The 25695-nt window shown below is 41.1% G+C and overlaps 1 protein-coding gene across 3 annotated transcripts in view; it reads right to left on the bottom strand.

Annotated features, from left to right (window-relative positions):
- The window catches only part of DYM (dymeclin), a 343795-nt gene that overhangs the window by 92399 nt on the left and 225701 nt on the right, over positions 1 to 25695 (bottom strand). For all 3 annotated transcript variants that reach the window (XM_039228828.1, XM_039228829.1, XM_039228827.1), the window contains one exon: positions 16768 to 16870. In XM_039228828.1, coding sequence (XP_039084759.1) covers positions 16768 to 16870 — 103 coding nt within the window. The remainder of the gene's footprint in view (positions 1 to 16767; positions 16871 to 25695) is intronic.

Below are 25695 nucleotides of genomic sequence, written 5' to 3'. Positions count from 1 at the left end.
TACTTTTGGGGTGGGGGAGAGGCACAGAGAGAGGGAGACACAGAATCCAAAGCAGGCTCCAGGCTGTCAACACAGAGCCTGACGTGGTGCTCAAACTCACAAACCACGAGATCGTGACCTGAGGTAAAGTCGGATGCTTAACCGACTGAACCACCCAGGCGCCCCTTATTCCAATGTATTTAAAGGTTAGAGGTTCGCTCTTGTATCATCACTAATATTCAGTTCAAATCTATAAGAGGAACTACATAGTTTTTCAGAGGCTTGCTTTATCCCTCTCTGTCACTTTCCTTCACTGTCCTATAAGTACCTGTTCAAAAAATATATGTATTTTCTACAGTTTATCTTTCCATTGTTGTTGTTGTTGTTGTTTAAAGCAAACTCTACCCCCAATGTCGGGATCGAACAGATGGCCAAGATCAAGAGTCGCATGCTCTACCAATTGAACCAGCCAGGTGCCCCCACTGGTTTTGGTCTTTTTTTTTTCCCCTCCCAGAAATAGGAGCACCTAGGTGGCTCAGTTGGTTAAGCTTCTAACTTCGGCTCAGGTCATGATCTCATGATTCATGAGTTTGAGCCCACATTGGGCTCTGTGCTGACAGCTCAGAGCCTGGAGCCTGCTTTGGATTCTTTGTCTCCCTCTCTCTCTGCCTCTCCCCCACTTGCATTCTGCCTCTCTCTCTCTCAAAAATAAACAAACATTAAAAAATTAAAAAAAAATAGATACACGTGAATACACCAACCTATGCTGAGGATGATTATGTGGGGGCACACAGAGCTTCATTTCAAAGTATTTGTCATTTGTTTTTACAGCTCCACAGGGCACTGTGTGAATGCACCACAGGTTATCCAACCAGTTCTCCCCGATGGAGCTTTAAAGATCAGTTTGGTTGGTGCCAATGCTCTCATAGAACTTTATGTTCTATTTATATGTAGCTAAGTCTTTTCAATAAGGAGACTTTTGATATGTGGTCTATTTTGTTTGCGGTCTTTTTATATTTTGTTTTCTAGTATATTTTTTGATATTTAGGAAGCTTGAGTTTTTATTCTCATGGTCATCCTTATATGAATAACTTTGTATTATTTCCCTCATCTTCTTATTCTTTGTCATTACTATTGGTTCACTACTACCAGCAATACTGAAATTAGCTAACTGCCTCTCTTTAACTTCCCACTTCTCTCCCAGAATCCGACCTGAAATAATCTGGAACTCCAAGTTACCTCTAATCAGCAAGCTTATTCTGCTTCTCTCATGTTTCTCCCCATTGTCCTCTCCGTATTTTAGGAGTTGTCAGAAATACAGCCTTTATTCACTACACTTGCTCCTTTATGCCTATCACTTAGTCTTCTACCAAGCAAAACATAGCACCAGTCTTTATGTGTGTGCCTGTCCAATTGTTGTGATTGTACAAAGTCCCTTCTCCAGCATAAGGTCGGCAAACGACAAACCATGGGCCAAATTGTGTTTGTGGCCTATTTCATTATGACCTTTTGAGTTAAGAATGGTTCTTACAGTTTTAAAGGGCTACATAAACCAATCAAAACAAAAACTAAACACCGCATACAAAGACAGGCAATGGAGGCTAGTGTGTGGCCTACAAAGTCTAAAACATTTACTATCTGGCTCTTTCTTGAAAACCTTTGCTGGCCACTACTCAGAGAGAGGAGTGGGGGAGACAGTCCTCAGGAAGGAAAAAGTACTGAGTTCCTACAATTACTAAGATTGTGTTTGTCTGAGATACTTGCAAGTCAGCCTGGTGGGATATGAAAGCCCTGGCTTCTATGTGCTTTCTCTGAGTATCTTCAATACGTAATACCACTTTCTTCCAGCATAAAACACTGCTGTCAGAAAGTCTGTGGACAGTTTGATTTTCTTCCCTTAAAAGTGCCCTGGTCTTTTTTTGCCTGGTGATCCCTAAATTTCTTTCTCTTTATCTCTGTGTTGGTACTGGTTGTCCCAGGCAGAGTATGCTCTTTCCACTGCAGTTTTGAATCTTTTTTCTTCTTAGTTTTAGGAAAGTTTTCTTGAAGTATAGCTTTTAGTATTTTTCTGTTGTTGCTGTTTTTTTTAAGGGATTCCTATTTTATAGATGTTGGATCTTCCCTTATATTCTTTAGTCAGTCACTTTCTCTCAAATCCTTTTTCTTTCTTTCATTCCTTTTTGCTTTCAAGTTTTTCCCCCTTTTCAGCTTCTACTTCTCCTTAAGGCATTATATTTATTTATTTATTTGCTAGATACCTGTGTATAGACATTTCTGAAATGAATCTTTTATTTAAAAAAATTTACTCATTTCAGTTTTTAGAATTCGGATTTATGTTTTTCTGTTTTACCTATTTTTTTTTTTTTTTTTTAAGTAAGCTCTACACTTCATGTAGGTCCAACTCACGACCCTGAGATCAAGAGTCACATGTTCCACTGACTGAGCCAGCCAGGAGCCCCCATTCTATTTTATCTTATATCATTTTCTTAGTTTCTTTTAGTTGTTTTGAAAAGTTATGCAACCGTTTTCATCTATTTTATGGGTGCCTCTTCTCATGCTTTTATTATCATTACAGATATTCTCTTCATTGTCTTTTATCTTTGCACTGGATTTGACTGACATTTCTCTTACTCTCATTTCTAATAAAGTTAGTTTTCCTAACATTTTAGGACTGAGGGGTGGTTCTAGCACCTTCAGTCTCAGGACTCTAGGGCACACTTTTCCTAGTTCCTAACTATCGCCACATCCTTTTGGGGATCTCCTGGCTCTCTTCTCTAACCCGACATTTATCTGGACTTTTTATTATTTTGCTTAGTGTCCTTGACCTTCTCTGTGGGCTGTATTACTAGAAGCTTCACCTCAATGTGGGGTTTGGTCCTAGAAGAAAGCTTTAGCTGCCTAGTTTTAAAAGTTCATAGGGCCCAAAGTCTAGAACTCCGTTGGATCTTACAGCAGACACCTTACATTCAACTGTGAATTAGAGTATGCAAAACCCCGAACAGTTTCACGTGCTTTTCTCAGATTGGCCTTTCCAGTATCCTTTTCAGTGAGTCCCTTCTGGCTACTCTGGGGCTTCCTGTTCTCAGATCTCTTTGCTTCCTTCTAGTTCCTCCCACACAGACACTACAGGGAGCTCTCAGTAGTTCGTGCCGGCTCTCCTGTATTCTGGGTTTCACGTGGCTGATTTGCATCTATTTTGCTGCGGATGTTAGCGTGAAGAAGTGCTGGTGCGTTTTACTTGTTGTTTCCATAGGGGAATTTCAGGAAACTAACAAAATATAAAGCCGGGTCCATCTTCCAAGAATTCGCCTCACAAAGCTGATACTCTCAACCACTTTACAAACCGATTTAGGTAAAGGCCCTTCTACTGTGGGAGACTCTGATGAAAACAACCCCCAATTTTTACTGTGCCTTCTCAGAGGAGCCTTTTTATTTATTGCATTCTATACAACATAAGCTGATATTTAGTTTACCTAGAAATATGTCCATCATTTTGTGGTATCTACAAATGTCTGTCTCAAATTCTTAAAGAAAGGATCTGCACCATGATTCTGTGTTTCCTATTGAGCCTCTTCCTACACCTGGGCCCACTACTGTAGTGTAAGGCCAGGACGTACTATTCACACCGTATTCTAGGCTGTGTTTCGGGGGTATCGTTCCCACCGAATACAAGAGCGGAGTCCCCTCCAATTGTGCATTCCAATAATCCTATACAAATCCCTTTCTGGCTATCCAGCGTATCCTCACGGAAATAAGGGAACCAGAGACTGCTAATGTTAAGGAAGTTACACATGAAAAAAGTTATTTCAAGATACATTTTAAAGGCAAGGAAATCAAGGGTCAGAATGACAAAATAAGTCGCCAAAGTTCATAGCAAATTAAAGGTAAAAAAAGACTGAGCACAGGTCTTCTACTTCTCAGGCTTTTGCCCTATCTAAAACTTTTCTGGATTACTCTGCCACCATCAGCTGTTTGAGGTGATTATCCATCCATCGGGTCCAGACCACCTCTTTCCCAGCCCCAGCACCTGGCCAGGCTCACGCAGGTTCCTGCCTCAAGCCCTCCACACACCCTGTTCCGTCTCACCAGCACATGTCTTCCACACAGCTACCTGACTTGTCTTTGCTTGAGTGTTACCTTCTCGATGAGGCATGTGCGTCATTGGCCACCCATTGACACTGCTAACTTCCCACTGCCAGTGTCCTCCATGCCTTTATCCTCCTTCATTTTCCCATGGGACCAAAAGCGCTGCTCACAGTGAAACAAAAGTTACTCTGACTGTTATCTGAATTAATGCAGTATGAAATAACTTCATAAGAGAGATAGTACCTAATTATTAAAGGCTCAGTACATTTTAGCCTTAGAATACGATCCCCAAAAGGATGGCATTAATTCAGTCATGAAAACGGTCAGCTAGCATTGCACATTTAAGGAAAATTTAAGGAAAAATAGATGTGTTTTAGAGCAACACAACACGCTCCTGGTGACCTCAACCAAAATGCAAAATTGAGATCACAGAAGATATCAGGTGAGAGATGACAAGGGGCCTCAGATGTGTGACAATAGCTAACCAGACCCTACAAACATGCTAACTAATTTCACTTCCCCAGCAGTAAGTACATTTAAGGACTGAATTTAGTCCTTATGTCAATTATCCAAAAAGAACTGCTTTGTTGTATTAACAAAAGAAGAAAACCAATATACTCCAGTCATGAAAAAGCCTCTAACAAATGTCAAATCACAAATTAACTTGCCTTCGTACGTCTCTACATATACCACTTCTCATGATGAAGGCCTCCAAACTCACATCTCAAAAACTCAAATAATGTATGAATAAATTAATAAACAATGTAGGCTTAACTTTCTCTGGTGGTGACTGAATCTTCTAATACCTGAAGTCTGGATAAAACTGATGCTTTCATGTTCGTTTTTGCATTTGGAAGGTGCTTCTCAAATGTTCTTGTAAGGATTCTTAAGAATTTTCCAGAAATCCACAAAATTTCCAGAAAAAAAAGGCAGAGCTGAATTCTCAAAAAGAATTTGTTTTCATAAATTAAATCAGCTAAGGAAAGAGTTGAATTTCCCCTCATACAATGAGTAAGATTACTGGTTTTTGGGGGTCTTATTTGGAGAAACAAAAATAAAGTGCCATTTATAAAACATTTGCAGCTTTGACTATAATCAACTGTAATAAGAAGATACCAGCTCAAAAAAATTCTTTTCATTTAAACCTCTTTTGTAATACTGCTTTTTAATAACCCTCATAATAGCCGAATTAAAGGACCCCAACAGAAATCATTCATCCCACATAAAACAAACATTGCCTTTTCTTCTTAGCTTTGTTTTACAAGCTACATTATTTCCAGATGACGCTTGAGGGGACTATGGTTTCAAGAATTAGATGCTTAAATAGACAGCTGCTTTCTATTTGCCATGTAAATCAAGGATATATCAAAGAAAATTCCAAATAGTAGACTTCTTTTCTTCCTAATAGGAACTACAAACTCAGTCAGAAAAGAAGAAATAGAGAAAAACATTCAAAATTTGAGGAAGCAAAATTTAAATTACAATTTCTTAAATAAAAGAAAACTTGGACACTGACAGGAAAAAGTGTTTTCACATTAGCTCTGCACAGAAGCAGGTAAGAATTTTTTCAGTACAACGGGAAAGGGGGAAAAAACCCGTTATCACTGGTTTTTACAAATCTATCCCACACCGCTGCTGAATTTAATATGCATGGATTATTTTCTGTACTCTTTAAACACTGCTTCGAAAGTTAATTAATCATTGCCAGATTTCAATGCAAACACATCCTATTTCCTTTTACAAGCCAGAGGAAAGAACGTAAGAGTTCGTTAAGTATTTTTAATGATAAATTTTCTTCAAAAATCCTTAAAAAGAATATTATACCATACTCCTTAAGAACAGTCAGGACAAACATCCTTTCCAGGAATAAAGGAAGGGCAATATTCTTTCCATCGATGGAGGTGTGCTTTTTAAGAATAAAGAACTTTTTTTTCTAAATAAGAGGGGCGTCCTTCAACTAAATATTGCCCTTAAAATTCTCAGAACATTTCTGAAACTCTTTGTTCAGAAGTGTATCCAGAGCCAAGTTACAGTACAACCAAGAAAATTGGTTTGATTATGTTGAAGTCAGGCCTGGTTTATCATTAAAGTGGTAGTGGAAAGGGTGGGGTAGAAGGGGTTTGCTCACTTGCTAGAGGCTTTATTTATTTGAAGTTGAAAATCAATTGTACTAAAGAAGAAACTTCCTGGGACCTAATCAATGTGGGGCCTGAGATCTATTGGAGATCAAAGCAGTTGTTTCTTTAGAGATGTTTACCAACCTTATTCAGAAGATTTGCCTTTCTGGTTTTTTTTAATAGCAGTTTCTCCATTATGAAAGTAGCTATAAAGATCTTGATTCTTTATAGAATCTGGTGGATTCTAGAGCTGGAGCAAGGGAAATACCTGATGAGTTAGAACATCTTGAGTATCTCAAAAAACAAACAAACAAACAAAACCTAAAAAAAGCTATGAGCATATTCAAAGGGCAGAGGAGGTACCCCAAAAGGCCCCTAATGGCCAAAGGTGGAATACAGTAACTTAAACAATGAAATAGCAACAGCCTTGGGTTATAAGACAAAGAAAGAGTAAAATTAGTATCTGTGAGTCCACACTGATCTACATAACTGCATAAATAAATACATTGAAGAGAGGTGACAAATCTTCCTTGCAGAACTGTTCGATAAATGTAGAAGGAATGAGACAAATAGAAAATCACTAATGAATCAGTAATATATGATGAAGACAAGATCAATGGATGCTAAAACTTGTGGGATAACATTTAAGCAGAAATAAGATATTGGCACAGTTGCAAAGTATCTCCCCCAAATAGAGAGTAATTACAAAGGGAAAAATTAGCAAGTTTATAGGTAAGAATCTTAGCAGATAACACTATAGTGAACGGATCAAGGAAAACGCTGGTAAATGTCACCAGTAATACACACTAACGTCACATGTTCCCTGATAGGATGCACTGAGAAGGGCATATCACCTCTGCCGGACCCTTCCCAGTGATGCATAACGTCAATTTAATCATGATAAAATGCCAGACAAACCCAAACTGAGGGACATTCTACCCAATAACTGACCAGTACTTTTCAAAAATGTTAAGGTCATGAAGGACAAGGAAAGACTAAGGAGACATGACGCAAAATGCAGTGTGGGATTCTGGCTTGAATCCTAGAAAAGAGTAAGGGCATCAGAGATAGAACTGGTAAAGTGTGCATGAGATCTGGATTTGAGTCAGCAGTACGGACCAAGATTAATTCTTAGTTTTGATAAATGGTCTGTGGTCATGTAAGATATTAACAAAAGGGAAAGTTGGGTGAAGGGTATCTGGAAATTCCTTAAAAGACTGTAAGTCAAAAGTTATCTTAAAATGGCAAAGGAAGGAAGAAAGGAAAGGAGGAAGGAGGGAAGGAAGGAGGGAAGGAAGGGAAAAATAAGTTCTGGGTGTCCTTGGCAAAAATTTCAGTATCTGGACCTGTAAAGAAAAGTATATGGTAAAAAGTAAAAGTTCTCTGCCTTTCCTGGCCTTCAGTTTGACTCCCCACAGGTAACTAATATTTATTAGTTTCTTATGCATTTTTCCAGAAAAACTAAATGCATATTTTGAAATATACATGTATGTATAACCTATATACTATAAAGTTCTCTGTTTTCTGTTAATTTTTGTTTATTTATTTGTTACTTTTTACATAAATCCATATGGCCCGGATTCAGTTTTTATAAAAATGGCTGAATATTGCACTGGATGAATTTATACTTTATCTCATCAGTCCCCTATTAATGGATATTTTGCTCATTTGCACCTTTTTGCTCATAAGTCAGGCTGAAAAACAAGCACACTGTGTGCAGCTGCAGGTCTACCTGACTTTAACAGCTTCTCAAGTCAAATCACTGCCTACGACAAAGTTTTCCTCCCTGAATATATTAATTTTTTCTTTTTTTTTTTTTAATTTATTTCTAGGGGGGGGAGAGAGAGAGAGAGAGACAACATGAGCAGGGGAGGGTCAGAGAGAGAGGGAGTCACAGACTCTGAAATAGGCTCCAGGCTCTGAGCTGGCAGTCAACACAGAGCCCGACGCGGGGCTCGAACCCATGAACCGCGAGATCATGACCTAAGCGAAAGTCGGACGCTTAACCGACTAAGTCACCCAGGCGCCCCTATATTAACTTTTTCAAAGTGTGAACTTTATTCTCCTGTATTCATCTTCAGGCCACAATGCCAGCCAAGCTGGTATCTATCCAGTCCCTTCAACAAATAGTTCTTTTTTCCTGGTGCTCCAAGCACTACTTTTTTCATCAAGAAAAAATTCACACACCATATAGCTCATTGATTTAAAGTGTGCAATTCAGTGGCTTTTACTATATTCACAGAGCTGTGCAACATCACCACCATCTAATTTTAAAACATTGTCATCACTTGCAGAAGAAACCTGTACTCCTCATTTCACTTCACACCCCCCAGTCTGATGCATCCACCATCTAACTCTGTAAAGATGTGTCTGTTCTGGACATTTCAGATCAACAACATGTGGCCTTTTGTTACTGACTTCTTTAACTTAGTATAATGTTTACAGGGTTCATCCATGCTGAAGCTCCTATCAGTATTTCATTCTTTTTTATTGTCCAATAATATTCAATTGTATGGATATACCACATTTTTTGTTAGTTGATGGATATTTGGATTGCCGTTATTTTTTGCCTATGAGGAATAAAGGTGCTATGACCATTCATGTTTTGCATGGACTTGTGTTTCCAATTCTTTGAGAGTATTACCATATGCTGAGTCCATGTTCAGTTTTTTGAGGGACTGCAGACTGTTTTCTGAACCAGCTGCACAATCTTACGTTCTTACCACGAGCTGCATGAGTACAATAATTTCTCCACACCCTGACCAACACTTGTGATTTTCTGCCTTTTGATTACAGTCATCTTGGTGGTGTAAACTTCACTGCAGTTGAAATCTACACTTTCCTTTTTTAATGTTTATTTTTGAGAGAGAGAGAGAGAGAGAGAATGAGTAGGGGAGAGGCAGAGAGAAGGTGATACAGACTCTGAGACAGGTTCCAGACTCTGAGCTGTCAGCACAAAAGCCCAGTGTGGGGCTCAAACTCACAAACTGCAAGATCATGACTTGAGCCGAAGTCAGATGCTTAACCAACTGAGCCACCAAGGTGTCCCCAAATTTGAACTTTCTGACAATGACACTGAGCATCTTTCAATGTGTTTACTGGTCACCTGTATATCTGCTTTGGACAAATGACTACTCAGATCCTTGGAGCCCATTTTCTTTTGTAATGTATTAAAAGCTTTATTGGTCTCTTACATCACAGTCCAACAGGGTACCCAACTGGCTTTCAGTAAGATGATTCAGGGGTCCATGCACTTGCCATACTATGGGCCCTGGAATCTCTCCTTAGATTTCCTGCATCCGAGCTAGCACATGATGAGAGGGCGGGGGGAGGTTGACATCACTTCCACCTATATTCCACTGGCTAGAACTAGTCAGATGTCCCCCTTCCCCTATGAGATGCAAGCACAATGGAAAATAGTATTAGTTTTAGTATAACCAGGGAGAGGATGGATTGGTAAGCATCCAGCCCCTCACTGCCTCACCCAAGGTCTAAGGGGGTGTCTGCCATTCAGGAAAAGTGGTTGATGGACTCAAAAAATGTCAACAATGAGGCACTCCTTTGTTTTTGGTGGTGGTGGTCACTCTGGTTTGGTTCACCTTAGGAGCTCTGGAATACACTCGGCCTTGTACATTTCTAACGTCAGGGAGCATGCTGAGTGCCAAATAACTACTTACATATTTTGAGACAGATTAAAAATGCTTCCTGATGGTGCCGCTCAAATGTGGTCAGTTCATGGTGGCTCCTGTTCTCTCTCCCCCTCCATCTGATGAGGTCACACATCTCATGCAGGAAGTTTTCCCTGTCGCCAGAGGGCATGGAGACATCTCCATCCTCCGAACCAACTCCTGCTGCCCCAGAATCCCTTTCCCAAACATGAACTACACCGCACAACTGCAGGAGCTAATACTTACTAAGCACTTGCCCTCTGCCAAGGATCCTACCCGGACTCTCTTTAATCCTGACAACAATCCCGTGTAGTGGATTCTACTGTTGCTCTGATTTTACAGATGAGGCAAGGGAGGCCGAGAGAGGCAGAATGACCTGTCCAAGGCCAGACAGCTATGGAAGATACATACGCTACAGAACCAGCTTACAAAAGTTGCACCATTTTTAAAACTTGGACTATTTGTCTTTTTTGTGATTGAGTTGTTAAGAGTTCTTTACATATTCTGAATCTTGGTTCTTTATCAGATATAAGATTTGCAAGTATTTTCTCCCACTTTGTGGGCTGTCTTTTCACTTTCTTGATAGTGTCCTTTGAAGCATGAGAGTTTTAAATTTTGATGAAGTCTAATTGATCTGTTTTTCTTTTGTTGCCTAAAATTTAGTCCTGAATTTTCTTCTAAGGATATCATAGCCTGAGCTCTTACATTTAAGGTCTAGGCTCCATTTTGAGCTAATTCTTGCGTGTGGTGTGAGCCCGTTACACGTGAGACACTGTGTCAGACACGAAACCCAATGGCGATGATGTGTTTTCACTTCTATGCCCTTATTCAAGAAGCATGACTCCTGGATTCTTTTCCTGCCTTAATCTCTCTTTTTAAAAGCACTACCCAGATCAAACTGCAACTCCTTTCCATGAAAACGGGCACAATTCCTTCCTTACTTCCCCTAAGTTGTTCTCTCCCTCTTCCAACCCACAAGTTTGGTCATAGCCCCCTGATAATTACGTCACAGAGAATTGTATTTGAGTTGTGCACTTGTATTGGCGTGTCAGATTCCCTGTGTACGGGCGCTATGCTTTCCTCATTTTTACCTCTCACACCATGCTAAGGTAATTCCAAGATAGACATTTCAGCAAGATCTTTCTTAATGTCACCAGCACTGGAATAGACACCCAAAAGTAATTGCTTGTCTTGTAGAATCAGTTCAGAGCACTTCATAGCCACTTTAGAAATGAAATATCTAAAAGCAAAACTAAGCAAGAGCCAGAAGATATTAATAAGAGTATTGGTTCAAAAGGTAAATCAATGCTAGGAATTTACCCAAGGGATACAGAAATGCTGAGGCATAGGAGCACATGTACCCCAATGCTCATAGCAGCACTCTCCACAATAGCTAAAACATGGAACGAGCCTAAGTGTCCATCAACAGATGAATGGATCAAGAAGATGTGGTTTATCTATACCATGAAATACTACATGGCAATGAGAAACAATGAAATCTGGCCATGTGTAGCAACATGGATGGACCTTGAGGGTGTTATGCTGAGCGAAATAAGTCAGGCAGAGAAGGACAAATATCATATGTTTGCACGTATAGGAGGATTAGGAGGAACTTGACGGAGGAACAAGGGGGAGAAGAAGGGGGGAAATGGTGGGGAAAGGGAGAGAGGCAAACCATGAGAGACTCTTGAATGCTGACAAAAACTGAGGACTGATGGATGTGGGGGGGAGGAGGGATGGGCATGGAGGAGGGCACTTGTGGGGATGAGCACTGGGTGTTAATGTGGAAACTAATTTGACAATAAATTATTTGTAAAAAAAAAAAAAAGAAACCAAACAAACAAAAGGTAAGTCAAATGACATATTTCAGGGTTAGCAATATTTCTGGGTTCCATACAGAATGATAAGGATAAGCAATCAAGACTTGATCAAAACAAATTTCAAATACATGGCTTTTGCTCTTTAGGAAGTTATAATTTAAGATACCAAATTATTAGACTGAGTGGATACTGAACAACCTGTGTTACGTGCACTGCACTAAAAGAAAAAAATTCTACAGCTACCCTTTGAATAGGAAAGAGACAGTACTTTTTTTTTAAGATATTATTTTTTTAAATAATCTCTGTACTCAATATGGGGCTTGAACTCATGACCCTGAGATCAAGAGTCACATACTCCACTGACGAAGCCAGCCATGTACCCCAGGGAAGAAGCAACTGTGATATAAAGATCATGTACAAATTAATGAGAAAATATACAATTTAGCTTAAAAAAGTACACATATCCACGACATGTTGCAAACTAATCTATTTTGACTAAGAAAATGACCAAACCACTCAAATTTTTTTTTTTTTTAGTATATGTGCTGCCGAAGCGAGCACCCAAACCACTCAAATTAAATGTCATCCAGATATCATTCAGATCTGAGACTCCTTTCCAGTTCTGGACACCTGCAAGAGGGTGCAGGCGTACAGAAATGGGGCTCCATCCCCATCAGTTAATTAGCTAATATTTAGCCTACTCTTTTCAGCCTGAGACACAAGAGACTCCTCCCTTCAAAGTGCACTCAGCCCTTCCAGGAGAGAAGACGGTCATAAATGAAACAATTACAGGATATCCAAGAGCGTATATTTAGTTGTTCCTTCTCCGTGTGTGTGTAACAGATCATGTACACCACTGGTTCTCCGATCTCAAGACCCTTTTGTGTTCTTAGGAATCTCTGATGCTCCTAAAAAACTGTTTTTTGTGGATTATATGTATTGGTATTTACTATAATACAAATTAAAGCTAAGAACAATTTAAAACACAAGAACACAACATTCTGTGAGCTGTCAGAGCAATGAAATGATCATTCACCACGTAGCTTCTGGAAAACTACCTACAGTCAGAGGAGAAGGAGAATAAAAATGAGGCTTTGTAAACCCCTGGAATGTCTGTGTATGTACATGTACACACAGGCCCGTAGATGTAAGTTAGCAGCATTATACTTGCTTAGCATTCAATGATAAACTCTTAGCTGCGATTTGTACCTCAGCTGATTTTTCTGATTCTATCTCCTTAACCCTTTTGGCTGGGTCTTTTTGGCTTGTATCCTTGAATTCACTATTTAAAATTAGATGGTAGAGGGGCACCTGGGTGGCTCAGTCAGTTGAGGTCCAAGTTCACCTCAGGTCATGATCTCACAGCTCGTGAGTTCAAGCCCCGCATCAGGCTCTAGGCTGACAGCGCAGAGCCTTGAGGCTGCTTTGGATTCTGTGTCTCCGTCTCTCTTGGCTGCTCCCCTGCTTGCATTCTGCTTCTGTCTCTCAAATTAAATAAACATCAAACAAACTTTTTTAATTAGATGGTAGAGTCAGTCCTACAGAAAGTTCCCAAGTTTGTTGTCGATCAAAGGACAATATAATTTGGTTCCTTATGGTCCCTCCTGGAATAAAGTCAGAGACTTCTCATCTCAAATGGTTGCTAAGATGAAGTTCCCTAGAAATTAGGGAAATAAAGCTTACATGACACTAATAATATTCATAATTTAAAAACCACAGGTATAGTTTACAAAGCAACTAAACTCGTTTGTTAGCTTTGTTTCACTTTCTAGATTCAGGTTTGTTGTATATGGCCAAAGTTGTTTTAGCCACTTATTATTTTATTTACTTATGTTTTAAAATGTTTCTTTATAAGAGAAAGGGACAGAGAGAGACAGAGACAGAGAGAACACACACATATGCAAGCAGAGGAGGGGCAGAGGGGGGTGGGGAGAGAATCCCAAGCAGGCTCTGTGCTGACAGTGCAGGCGCGGACTCAATCCTGTGAACCGTGACATCATGACCTGAGCCGAAATCAAGAGTCGAACACTTAACCCCGTAAGCCACCCAGGCGTCCTGAGCCTTATTCTTAATTTTAAAAAGTCTTGGAAGATTCTCTTCTAACAATTCTCTCCTGTCCCTTTAGTCACTGAATTAATTTTTAGGAAACTCTGCTATAAAGATACCAAGCGCAGCCATGTCGTCAAGTGAATTTCATGTGCTTTGCTAAACATCTCCATCGTCCCTGCACAGAGACTGCGGAGCCAGCCGTCACTCTCCATGCGGCTCATTCTCTTTTCCCAAAGAGGACTTGAGTGCATTTTTGTTTTATTTCCCCTAAAGCAGCCAGGGCGGTAGCCTCATTATCTGGAACTTGGTTGAAGGCTTCAGGTTTCCCTTGAGATGTTCTGACAAACAAAGTTGTACTAAAGAATTAATAGTAATGTTTTTGTAACTTGCTATTTGTTTTCTATGGTGTTACTCAACTGACTTGTGAATTATACAGTATAATGAGAATAAACATTTTCTTAATAAACTCAGAAACCTCTAGGTGGATTCTAAGTACTCTAGGTACTACAGCGAGAAGAAAAACGCCTTCCTGATTTTAAGCACTTATTCAAATTTATTCAGTCCTGGTGTGAATGGCATCCATCAGGGACCCCGTACTGCATGCAGACCCTTTCCTTTTCCTTTTCGATCTTTTACAAACACGTGGTCTAAAGCATTAGTCTAGGTCACAGTTTTATGTGGCTGCTGTCAGAGACATTTAATTAAAATTTCTAGGGAGGGAAAAAGGAGAAGCATTTTATTTTCCCAGTTAATTAATGACCAGTTTAAAAGAGAGTGACAATGAAGACATGGTTTCAAACACACACATCACTCATAGTGTTTGGAACAATGGGAATGACGAGTGAAAACACCGGTCACCTCGAAAGAAGAACATGTGTCACTTTTAGGACTGCTATGGTGTTACTTAACCACCTTGTAGATGAGTCACAGTGTTTCCATCACTACTACTGAATCAGGGCTATCCACCCTCTTGAATGAACTCTGAGGAAAGGCAGCAAAATTCAAGTTCATAAACCCATTTGGAGTATGTTATGGTATGGATGTTAAAATGAGGACTGTCAATGACAGAATCCAAATGGAATTTTCCCAGTATTTCTAATGGAGAAGATACTTTAGGAAATTCATTTTTACTTCCTGAAAATCTCATGCAAGAAGTCAGCAACTCTAAACAATGTCAAGTTTAACAGTAGAAGTCATATGTCCGTGAGGAGTTCAACCTGTCGGTTCACTGCATAGTCACCTTCATGACTGGTGAGTACCATCAAATGTGACCCATTTTCTCAAAGAAAATGTAATTTTCTGATCTCTGATTGCAGGAGAATGCTGCTAGTACCACCTCAAGACTGAATTCATTCGACACATTTTTGTGGCAGAAACGACACAGGAGGACTCCATAAGCAAATGACAGCTGTATGAAAATCACAAAACATTCACAGACCAACTGACCTCAAGTTCTCAATAAACACAATCTCCACAGCCACTCTGAGGCCCCAAATGAGGTTTCCAAGGAGTGATTAGGAAAAAATAGTTTTCTCATAATAAGCCATGGCTCGGATATAAGTGAGCTATTATGCTAATTTTTTTAAGTTGAGAATATTCAATTAGGAAAATCATAAAGATACTTTTTTTTTTTTTTTGGTAAAAGAGAAATACTTTGGAATTACAAACCTAATACCTTAATGCAAGTGACAGATCATAGCATCACGCATGCGCACACAATAAATGCAAGACAAGACAAACAGCTCGGGCTGGGCTGTGAGCGCTCACGGCTATCTCTTGTTTGTCAGCGACTGCCACCCGGAGCGGGTGCCGTTCCCACAGTCGCCTATCAGCACAGCCATTTAGAAATGAAACAAACCACAGGAAACAAAACAACTCTGGCTGTCTGGCACGCATCATCGCTTCAGACCCAGAACTTAAAAATTCTCTCATGAAGTTTCTGAACATCAACGCACTGAGTTGTCATGGGGGGATGTGGGGAGGTCCTCAGTAGAACTCAACGGACTACTTCTGAGGTTTATGACACGATAGTTTTTAGCATCTTCATCTAAGCCGTGTTCCAAAATGTAAGAAATGTCCCAGTCAGTGGCACTGCCCTAGAGGAATTCCAAATGTGCTCTCCCTCCTGTTATAAAGTTCATCCCTGAGCTGCTCCCATTCTATTCTGTCGTTATCCTCTGAGTTTAGGTGGTAATAAGCTCTTTATCTTTAAAGTGGATGAAATCGAGGGAACGCATTAGTGCTGTTGTCCACTGACCACGCAGGACAGGACCAGAGTAGCATCCTCATCTGAGCAGAGCCAACTGCATTCTCTCTCCCAGGAAGGGAGAATGAGGACTTCATGAATCCAGTCAGGTGGCTAAAGAAATGACCCTCCCAGGACACCTTACAGCTTGGGAGGAAGGAGGCTGGAGTGGCTGTTTTAGGTCCCAGTCAACAAACAGGGAAATCTGGCCGACAGAGAGAAGCATAAGAATAATACGGAAGCAAAAGGAAGCAGAGCCTAGAAACAAAACAGCCTCAGAAAGACAACATATTCTTGAATCCAAAGGCTTTTCAATGTCAGGTTCTGGTTCTCTGTGATATCCAGGTGTCCCTCTGCCCCTTGAGTTCAGTGAGAAGCCTTTGCATATTTTCTATAAAACTGCTCCTTTTGCTTTTGTGTCATTAGTTTGAGTGGGTTTCTGGCCTAAGGTAACAAGAGTTCTTTTTTTTTTTTTTTTTAGTAGGCTTCACGCCTGGTGTGGAGCACATGAGTCTTGAACTCACGACGCTGAGATAAAGAGTCAGATGCTTAACCAACTGAGCCACCCAGGTGCCCCACAAGAGTCCCAATTATTAACAATCACTGGTGTAGGGTTGACTTCCTTTAACCACTTGTTAATAATCATTTAAAGTTCTTCCTTGATTTGCAACATCCCTCCTTTCTCTGCACAGTAGAGGCATCATGGTCATAGTCAGACCCTGAGAAGAGAGGAGTACTTTGTTTCTTACAACTCTAACCATGAAAGGAAAACTTCTTACCGACAAAGTAAAGTAATTACTTACGTAATCTGGTAGAGGAACATCATTGGAACTCAGTGACCCTCTCAAGGACTGTGTGGCTTGTTCCAGAACTTTGTTGTGTTTTTTAGACAGCAAGGAAAACAAACTGAAAAAAAAAAAAGACAAAAAAAAAAAAAGAACTAAGTGTTTCCTCTTCTAGGTTTTATATAGAATTACAGAGTTCCCTAAGATGTCATTTATTCTAAAACATACATGTAATGACTCTTTTCATGCTTGTGTTAATAGCAGGATTAGTAATACTATCGATATAACAAAAAATGAAGTGAGGAGAATGTTTAAATTATAAGGATTCTAAAGAATAAAAAAAGTTTGACAGCTTAAGATTGCATTTCAAACATATGATACTTTTCCACTACTGTGGAAAGAATAGTGGACAGATTCGGACAGCCTGGGATACGAACGGACTTTATGAGTAACTCGGAATGTAATCTATTACTAGTCCCTTGAACTTGTATCTCAATGTTCTCATCTTTCAAATAAGTCTGTTGGATTAGATTGTTTCTCTAGTATAATATAGTTCATTACTTTTTATCACAGCTTTATATTCTTACTTCTCAAAAACAAGGACTTTAAATACATTTATGAAAAGATTTCCACTTCTGGCCACGATGGGTTAACTGGTACTGAGTAGCCTTCCTGCTATTAACACCTGAAAAACTGGACAAAGTACATGAGACAACACCTTTCAGATGTAAAAAACGTGTGCAGTGCAGGACTGCGGTCCCTACAAGAAGAAGGTCTGTGCCTGGAGAAGCCTTCCAGACTGCTGTGCAGAAAGCTGGCCGCTGGCCGTATGTAGCAGCACTGCATTGCATTGGAAATGCAGAGGTAAGGACTGGGGGCTGCGAGGCAGGTGGAATTTGCAGGCAGATTATTAGCCTGGAGAGAAATGCAAGAGGGCAGGGTCTTCTCCATTGGAGGTTTACTTTCGCTCTGTTTCTCCTTCAAAGGTTAAAAGTAAACCCCGCGCTTTCTGCTTACATCCATTTGCCATGATGTACTAGTAGCTAGTATGTACCAGCAGTTTATTGTCTGAGATTCCAGAAATGTTATACGCAACCAGGCATGTATATAAATGAATGCTGTACACACAGAGCATTCATCTTTTTTATTCCGCCACCAAATGTGTACAGTTTTTGTACTCATTTGTATATTTGTACCTCATACTTTTTTTCATTTCTTGATATTCATTCCTTGACCCATTCAATAAACATGGAGTGCCGTAACTTGATATCTAGGCATCTGGATATATCATAATTTAAATAGACTATTATTAATCATTGCCATGTCTCCAGTTTTATTTTTTTTTAATAAACAGCACTGCGATGAATATCCTTCCATATAATTTTTAGCAAACTGAGGTGAGACTATCTTGAAGTAAAACTACTGAGAAAAGGATAACAGAATAGAACTGTGAACTGCATTAGCAGTATATATTTTTCAAATATACAAATTACTTTGTAAATGATGGAAAAAGAAGGCAAAAATATGTTGGGATAGTGTATAAGTGTATTCCCACAGTAAAGCATAAAGAGAACAGTTGGTAAGATTCTTTTAAGAAAAGAATAAGTAATGGTAAGATTGTTTGCAGTACATTTCAGGGGTAAATGGAATTTCAGGAGTTTTCTGAGATGGAAAGAACTTGGATGGTCAGTCCTAGCAGCGGGAATGGCAAGACTCGGAGGCCTGAACTCAATGCCCGCACAAGAAGGGAAAGCAATAAATACGCCTGGAAGAAGTGACCTTCCTGTGTGTGAGAAGGGGGTGTGGAGGTGGGGACTGAAGAAGACAGCACACTCTACTGAGTTCACAAAACACCAGAACTCGGGAGTTGCTTTATGGGTTCAACCAAATGGGGGTTCTGTCTGTGCCAAGTGCACCTTCCGAGGACAACAGAGGTAATCTAGGGTAACTGCCATCAAAACTGAAGACAATCATTAAACGAGTCATAGGAATCAAAGCAAAAAGTATTTTAAATTATTTCCTTTGGAGAAGAAAGGCTAGTCTGTTTATTTGAAAAGAGAATACTAGCGGCCTGCTCTCCTTGTTAGAAGAAGACAAAACAAGGAAGTGAGCTTCAATGCAAACATAAGCTCTTCCAGCTGGGCATGATGGGAAATCTGAGTATTAAGGGCAGAAAATGCTGCAATCGGTCCACCTCATGGAGCTGTGGCCTCAGCTCCCGGCTCTTCTTTAGAAAGCTGCTTTGAGAACAGAGGAGTTGAGGCCACCTCCAGCTTTCTATCATGAATGAGAAACCACGGAGTCACACTTACTTCAAGTTGTTATTCTACAATGTAACAGGCTTTCCCTCAGGTCCTACAACCACAGAGCTTTCAACTTCTTTTTTGTTTTTTTAAACATTCTATTTCTGGCTGGCATTTTAACATTTTTAAGGCAAAATGACCTAAATTCGTATGAGACGTGGCTTGCAGATTGCTGAGAAAAGTAATGTCTGCTGAAAGCTTTGCAACCAACATACTAGCCCTGGCTTAATGCTGTTCAGAGTATGTGGTAAAGACATCGGATGTTTGCATGAAGAGGGATAGTTACTGGCTTTCAAGTGTACTATTCACTCAGGATATAGCTGCCATAGTCCTTGTTTTTAAAAGGTTAGATTTTTCTTTTTATACAAGAATGTTCACTACAAACTGGTTCAACACTGAAAAACCGTAAACAACCAGAAGACTGATGAAGAACAGAATGGGTAAATGAGCTGAGATAGTCATATAATGAAAAACTATGTGCTGATTAAAGTTTTCTAAAGATACACACAATAATATGGATATATCTCAAAAACAATGTTGTTTGCTGCACTCTTGTAGAAGAATGTGACCCAAGTAATATTATTTATATAGTGTGTATTAAAAATGCAAAAATGATATTGCCTATCTTCTATGGATAAAACATCTAAAATAATAAAACATATGGAAATGATAAATACTACATTTAAGATAGCCATTATTCCATGAGAAAGAAGGGAAGGAAATGAATCAGAGAGGGAAAAAATAAGGGATTTAGCTCTCTCTGAATCTTTCTCTCTCTTGCTTTCTCTCTCTCTCCATATATATATGTAAAAATGTTTTTATTATGCTGGATACATACATAAGGGATTGCTTTATTACTCTATCTCTTTGATGTATGCTAGAAATATTATATACATTTTTGAAAGTTAGAAAAAAATGAATACACTACCCTGAAGAAAAGAGAGTCCCTGCCAACAGTCAACATTTTTTTTTTTAGTTTATTTTTTATTTTGAGAGAGAGAGAGCACAAATGGGGGAGGGTCAGAAAGAGACAGGGAGAGAGAATCCCAAGCAGGCTCTGCATTGCCAGTGCAGAGCCCAGCCCAGGGCTCAAACTCTTGTATCACGAGATCATGACCTGAGCCAAAGTCAGACATGTCACTGACTGAGCCTCCAGGCTCCCCGATAGCCAAAAAGTATTTGAGCAGAGAAGTAGCATGTGGACAAAATATGTACAGTGAGTCCAACATGGAATATCCTTAGAAAACCACCAGCTGCTGAAAAGGCTGCAGTACAGGGTACAGTCAGTGGCAGGAGATGACACCACAATGAGACGTCTGAGACAGGCTGTAAAGGATCAAAAGTCCTGGAATTGATTCTATGCAGAGAAGAAGCTAATGCAACAACTGTCTTCCAAATGATGAAAGGGACCTGTTCCTTGCTCCCAAGGAGCTCAAATCTAAGATGATAAGAAAAAAAAATTTTTTTAAAAGCCTGCAGTTTGGAAATTGGAGAACATCATGGGTCTTAAGAGTAGGCTGTGGGATCGCAGTAAAAGGCTGGGAACATCTCAGAGGAAATCTACTTTCTGTGGCCTTGAAGTTTAGGGGTTGCTAGCTGGGAGACGTACTGGGGGCGGGGGGAGAGGAACTCAGAAGGGAAAACAGTGCACAGAGAGGCACAGTGAGACTTGAAGGAAGTACCAAGGCCAGAACAATGCAAGTCCATGGGGCGAGTGGTAGTAAGAGTGGAAGTTCAGCAAGAAAGGCCTGGGCTATTAAAGAAAACATGCTATGGGGCTTGCAGTTCATCTCAGTCAAGTCACTGAGGCAGGCAGGAAGTCAAATATTTACCAAGAACCTTCTATGTGTCGGGCAACGTGCACGTTGCTTGGGATGTAGTGACAGGCAAAAGCAACATGGTCTCTGCCCTGCCCTCCTGGAGGGGGTGGCTGCGTTGGGGATAAACCTACACAGAAGGTTCTACTGTCAGTGCAGCGATGGAGATGGGCGCGGGGAGCTATGGGGACACAGACGAGGCTGCCCGGCGGCAGGAACAGGCGGTCAGCGCGGGGGGTGATGCCTGAGGAGAAGCTGAAGGAGCACTGAGGGGTCAGCCGAGCAAATGGGGGCAAAGGTAAAGGCCATGTGGACACAGAAAAGAGCACGAGGGAGAGCAGACATCTGAGTGCAGGCAGTGGGAGGGCACGCACGCTCACCGAGGGTTACATACGTGGCAGAGCACGGGGTTAAGCTTGGACTGCTAGCGGGGATAATTTATGAGGTGCCTCTCGTGTCGCATTTAGACCTTGGGCTTCGTCCCGAGAGCCAGGGGAGTTTTATGGCAGCAAGGCCACATCAGGAGAGACCAAGGCGAAGCTGTTGTCTGGTGCTCAGGTGGGGGGTACGGGGCAACAGATGGGCAGGAAGTGGTCACTCCTCGTTCGCCTACATCCTCCATCTGTCCTCAGTGGGCTCTCATCCCATGGTGGCCATGCGGTCCCTGCCACAGAACCCCCAGGCTCCAGGAAGCCAAGTGCAAAAACTAGAGCCCGAGCAGTGAGGCAGCACAAGTGCATAACTGTGTACTTGTTTTAGAAAGTTTTCTCCACCCCTAGAGGGAACGACAGACAATGTTGACAAGAGAACAGTCTAGAAACAGAAAGATCCTTTAGGTGACTTCTACACTGCTCAAGGGTGGAGGAGGTAACTGAGCTAAAGCAGTCTGAGCCACCAGGAAGGCAAAGAGACAACAGAGAGACTGACAGAAAGGAAGTCATGGGCGACTCCAAGGTTCCCAACTTGGGAAACGGCGGCTGGCTGAGAACAGGAATGAACGTGCTAGAGCGGAAGAGCTGGGAGAGGGCCCAGGAGGACCAGGGCTCTGCCTGAAGGGAAACAGCAGCAGTAGCAGTAGCTGCGAGGACACACGCAGGGCTCACGGTGTGTCAGACACTGCTCAACAAATAATCACGTGAGGTGCGCAGTATCACTATCCATCCTTTCTTTTGTTTTTAGGGAGGATGAAATCGAGGCAGAGAGAAGTTAAGTACTTTGCTTAAGGTACACAGCTACTTAGTGGTGGAGTCAGGAGTCAAATTCAGGCAGGCAAGCTCCAGAATGTGTGTGTGTGTGTGTGTGTGTGTGTGTGTGTGTGTGTGTGTGTTTTAATGTTTATTAAATTTTGAGAGAGAGAGAGAAGGAGGGAGGGACAGGCAGAGAGAGAGGAAGACACAGAATCCGAAGCAGGGTCCAGGCTCTGAGCTGTCAGCACAGAGCCCGATGTGGGGCCCGAAATCGTGATCAGTGAGATCATGACTTGAGCTGAGATCAGACGCTTAACCGACTGAGCCACACAGGCACCCCGAATTTTTTTTTTAAATCACGAACAGGCAGTGAATTTTGTCAAATGCTTTTTCTGTACGTAAGACGATCACATGGTTTTCTTTTTAAGTGTATAAATATAGTGAGTTGTACTGATTAAGCATGAATATGGAGGCAACCTTATATTCCTAGGATGGATCTTGCTGGTTCTCCTTCTATATGCTGAGCAGAAATAAAGATGGTAGCTGTCACTTACGGAGAACATACTCTGTGCCAACCTCCTTACTTAACTTTTATAATTGTTAACTAAGTTCACATACAATAGGCTTAAGAGGGCACTACCACTATCATCACATTATACAAAGGAAACAAAGGCATTAGAGAAGTAAATTAATTTGCCAAGGATTACACTGCTCATAAGTGGAAGAGCTAAATTTATATCCTGGTAAGCTGACTTTCAATTTTGCACTCATAACCACCATATTATCTCTTATCAGGAGGTCTGTTTTACTGATTATAGTGACCCTCCCCTACCCCGTCCTTCATGATTCACTCCCACTCCCTTCTTTTAGGAACAGAAGTAACTACTCTCCTGAAAAAAGTGACCTCATGACATAAGGTTGAGTTTTTTATCATGCCCTTTTCCTGGATCACAAAGACAAATATATGCCCTAAACTGGGCCAGATGGAAACTTTCCGGAAGAGTTTTCTACCCGGGAACAGTGAGAAAGACTGTTGTTCCCCTTGGTTAGAAGACTGCAGAGACGTCAATCCGGAGGCACCTGTGGTCATGATTTAGCTTCACAGAGAAAACTCATGTGCAAGAAAAGAGAATGAGCCTAAGCTGAAACAGTGACAGAGAAAGACACAGACATAACAAGAGGGAGAGAAATACTTTCAAGGTGCTTACTCCTCAGTTCAAGTCTCTGGAACCTCATCCCTGGAGCCCTAACATCTTCTGCTTTGCTTTTTTTAAATTTTTTAAATTTATTTTGAGACAGAGAGATAGACAGACAGACAGACAGATAAAGGGGGCAGAGAGAGAGGGAGAGAGAGAATTCCAAGCAGGCTCTGCACTGTCAGCACGGAGTCTGACATGGGGCTCGAACTCATGAAACATGAGATCAAGACCTGAACTGAAATCAGGAGTCGGACGCTTAACCAACTGAGCCACCCAGACTCCCCTTCTACATTTCTTTTGTGAGCTCTTCTCCACTAAGAATCTCTTAAGACAAACCTCCTTTTTACACAGGCTAGGGGCTGGGAGGGCGTACTCCATCACCTTTAAATATTTTTCGAACTTCATATGTTCTTTGAAGGCTAACACAACCACTCTAGTTAAAACTGCAACCCAATCCTGGCACATCCTATTTTCTTTCTGTTGCTTTTTATTTTTTCTCTATGCTACATACCACTTCCTAAAATACTATATGCTTTTCTTATGTTTTTATTGTTTTCATCCACTAGAACAAAAGTAGGCAAAATACAGCTTGAAGACCAAATCTGGCCCACCATCTGTTTTTGCAAATAAAGTTTTATTGGAACACAGCCACATCTATTCATTCATGTATTGTCTATGGCTGCTTGCGTTGGTACAATGGCAAAGTTAAGTAGTTATGACAGAGACCATCTGGCAGGCAAAGCCTCAGATATTTGCTATCTAGTCCTTCAGAGAACGTTTCCTAACTCCTGCACTAAAATGTAAACTCCATGATGTCAGCGGTTTTCATCTGTTTTGGTGACAACTCTATTCCCAGTGCCTAGAACAATGGCTGGTAAACAGCAGGTATCCAATATTGGCTCACTAAACAAACCACAAAGGAAAAGGAAGTACTTTTGTTAAGTTTAAAATTTCAAAGTTTATCTGGTTTCCGACTCTTTAGCCAAATACCTAAATCTTTACGGCCAGGACAGTATCTTTTTCCCATTATTTTACTACCCTAGAAAAACAAGTATTCTCTCCCATTTACCTAGAAATACAATTGACTTACACTTCTCAGTTCTTTCTGAGAGTAATCCGCCAATATTTTTCCCATGTATACAAAACTCGCTGATGGCAGAGCTGTCAGTGGTTGCTGCCAGACCGGATTTGGGATACAGAGGAGAGTCAAGGAGATCATCCAAGTTTTTTACCCCAAGCAAATGGAATGGTGAGCACATCACTTACTGAGACAGGAAAAACTATCTGGGGAATTGGTTCCAAGGAGATCACCCGAGGTTCCCTCTTGGAAACGGCAACTATGAGACGCCTGATGGTTATCCAAGTGAAAGTTTCAGGTAGATATTCTGGCTTCAGTAAAGGGATTCCAGTTAAGGATACGTTTTTGGGAACTGAAAACTTACAACCGGAATTTAAAGCCATGGCAATGGATGAGAAAACTCAGCATTCAGCAGAGAGAGAAAAAAGAGAGACCAGCAAAGGGTGAAATCCAAGCCAGGACTGAAGGAAGACTAGCTGCTGTGTGTTTATACTCTGGAGCTCTGACAAGGTTGGGGTAAACACAAGTACCAGGTATTAGAAAGTGGGGCACAGATGAGGCCACAGACAGGAAGGCAGACTGAAAATCTGTACTGCAAAAGTCAGACTTGCAGGTCCCCTCTCCTCCCTCGCTCAGCCCGAGTGCCTTCCCTCGTGTTGGCAGAGGAGAGGTGTTCACTCGAGAGGATGAAGCAGACAGTGGGTTTCGAGTTGTAAGGCACAGCCAAGGATGGGCGTGCTGTCCTGAAAGAGTGAGATTAAGTCAGAGCTTCGAGGTTGAACACTGAAACCTCTGTCATCACCCCCATGTCCCAGCCTTCCCCCCCCCCCCCCCACCTCACCGCCCCAGTCAGCTCAGAGAATGCTGTCAGCTAGGTTCATACATTCAGGAGAAATACTGAGGGGGACTAGTCTCAGGAGCAACGGAGAAGTGTAAGAAAAGGTTATCCATAGATACTGACATCGGGGGTTCTCAAGAAACCCAGCCCAGATGGAACAGGTGCTTTTTTTTTTTTTTATGTTTATTCATTTTTGAGAGAGAGACAGAGCATGAGCAAGGAGGAACAGAGAGATAGGGAGACACGGAATCCGAATCTGAGCTGTTAGCACAGAGCCCAACCCAGGGCTCGATCCCATGAAGCATTAAGATCATGACCTAGCCGGAGTGGGACCCTAACCGACTGAGCCACCCAGGCGCCCCTCCAGCTGGAAGAGTTTTAAGGAAGCGACCAGTCAACAACGTCCAACTTGAACACCCAGAACTTCCAGTCAGTCCTTTAGTGCCTCACTGTTAAATATGAACCCTGCCAAAGATCACCAGAAAGCCACTAAAATGACAAGCACAAAAGAGAAAAGGAGCCCA

This window comes from Hyaena hyaena, unplaced genomic scaffold (assembly GCF_003009895.1).
Source record: "Hyaena hyaena isolate Hyena2069 unplaced genomic scaffold, ASM300989v1 scaffold_33, whole genome shotgun sequence".
NCBI lineage: Eukaryota > Metazoa > Chordata > Mammalia > Carnivora > Hyaenidae > Hyaena > Hyaena hyaena.
The sequence above is the reverse complement of the archived record's forward strand: the minus strand, read 5'-3'. Positions and strand labels throughout refer to the sequence as shown.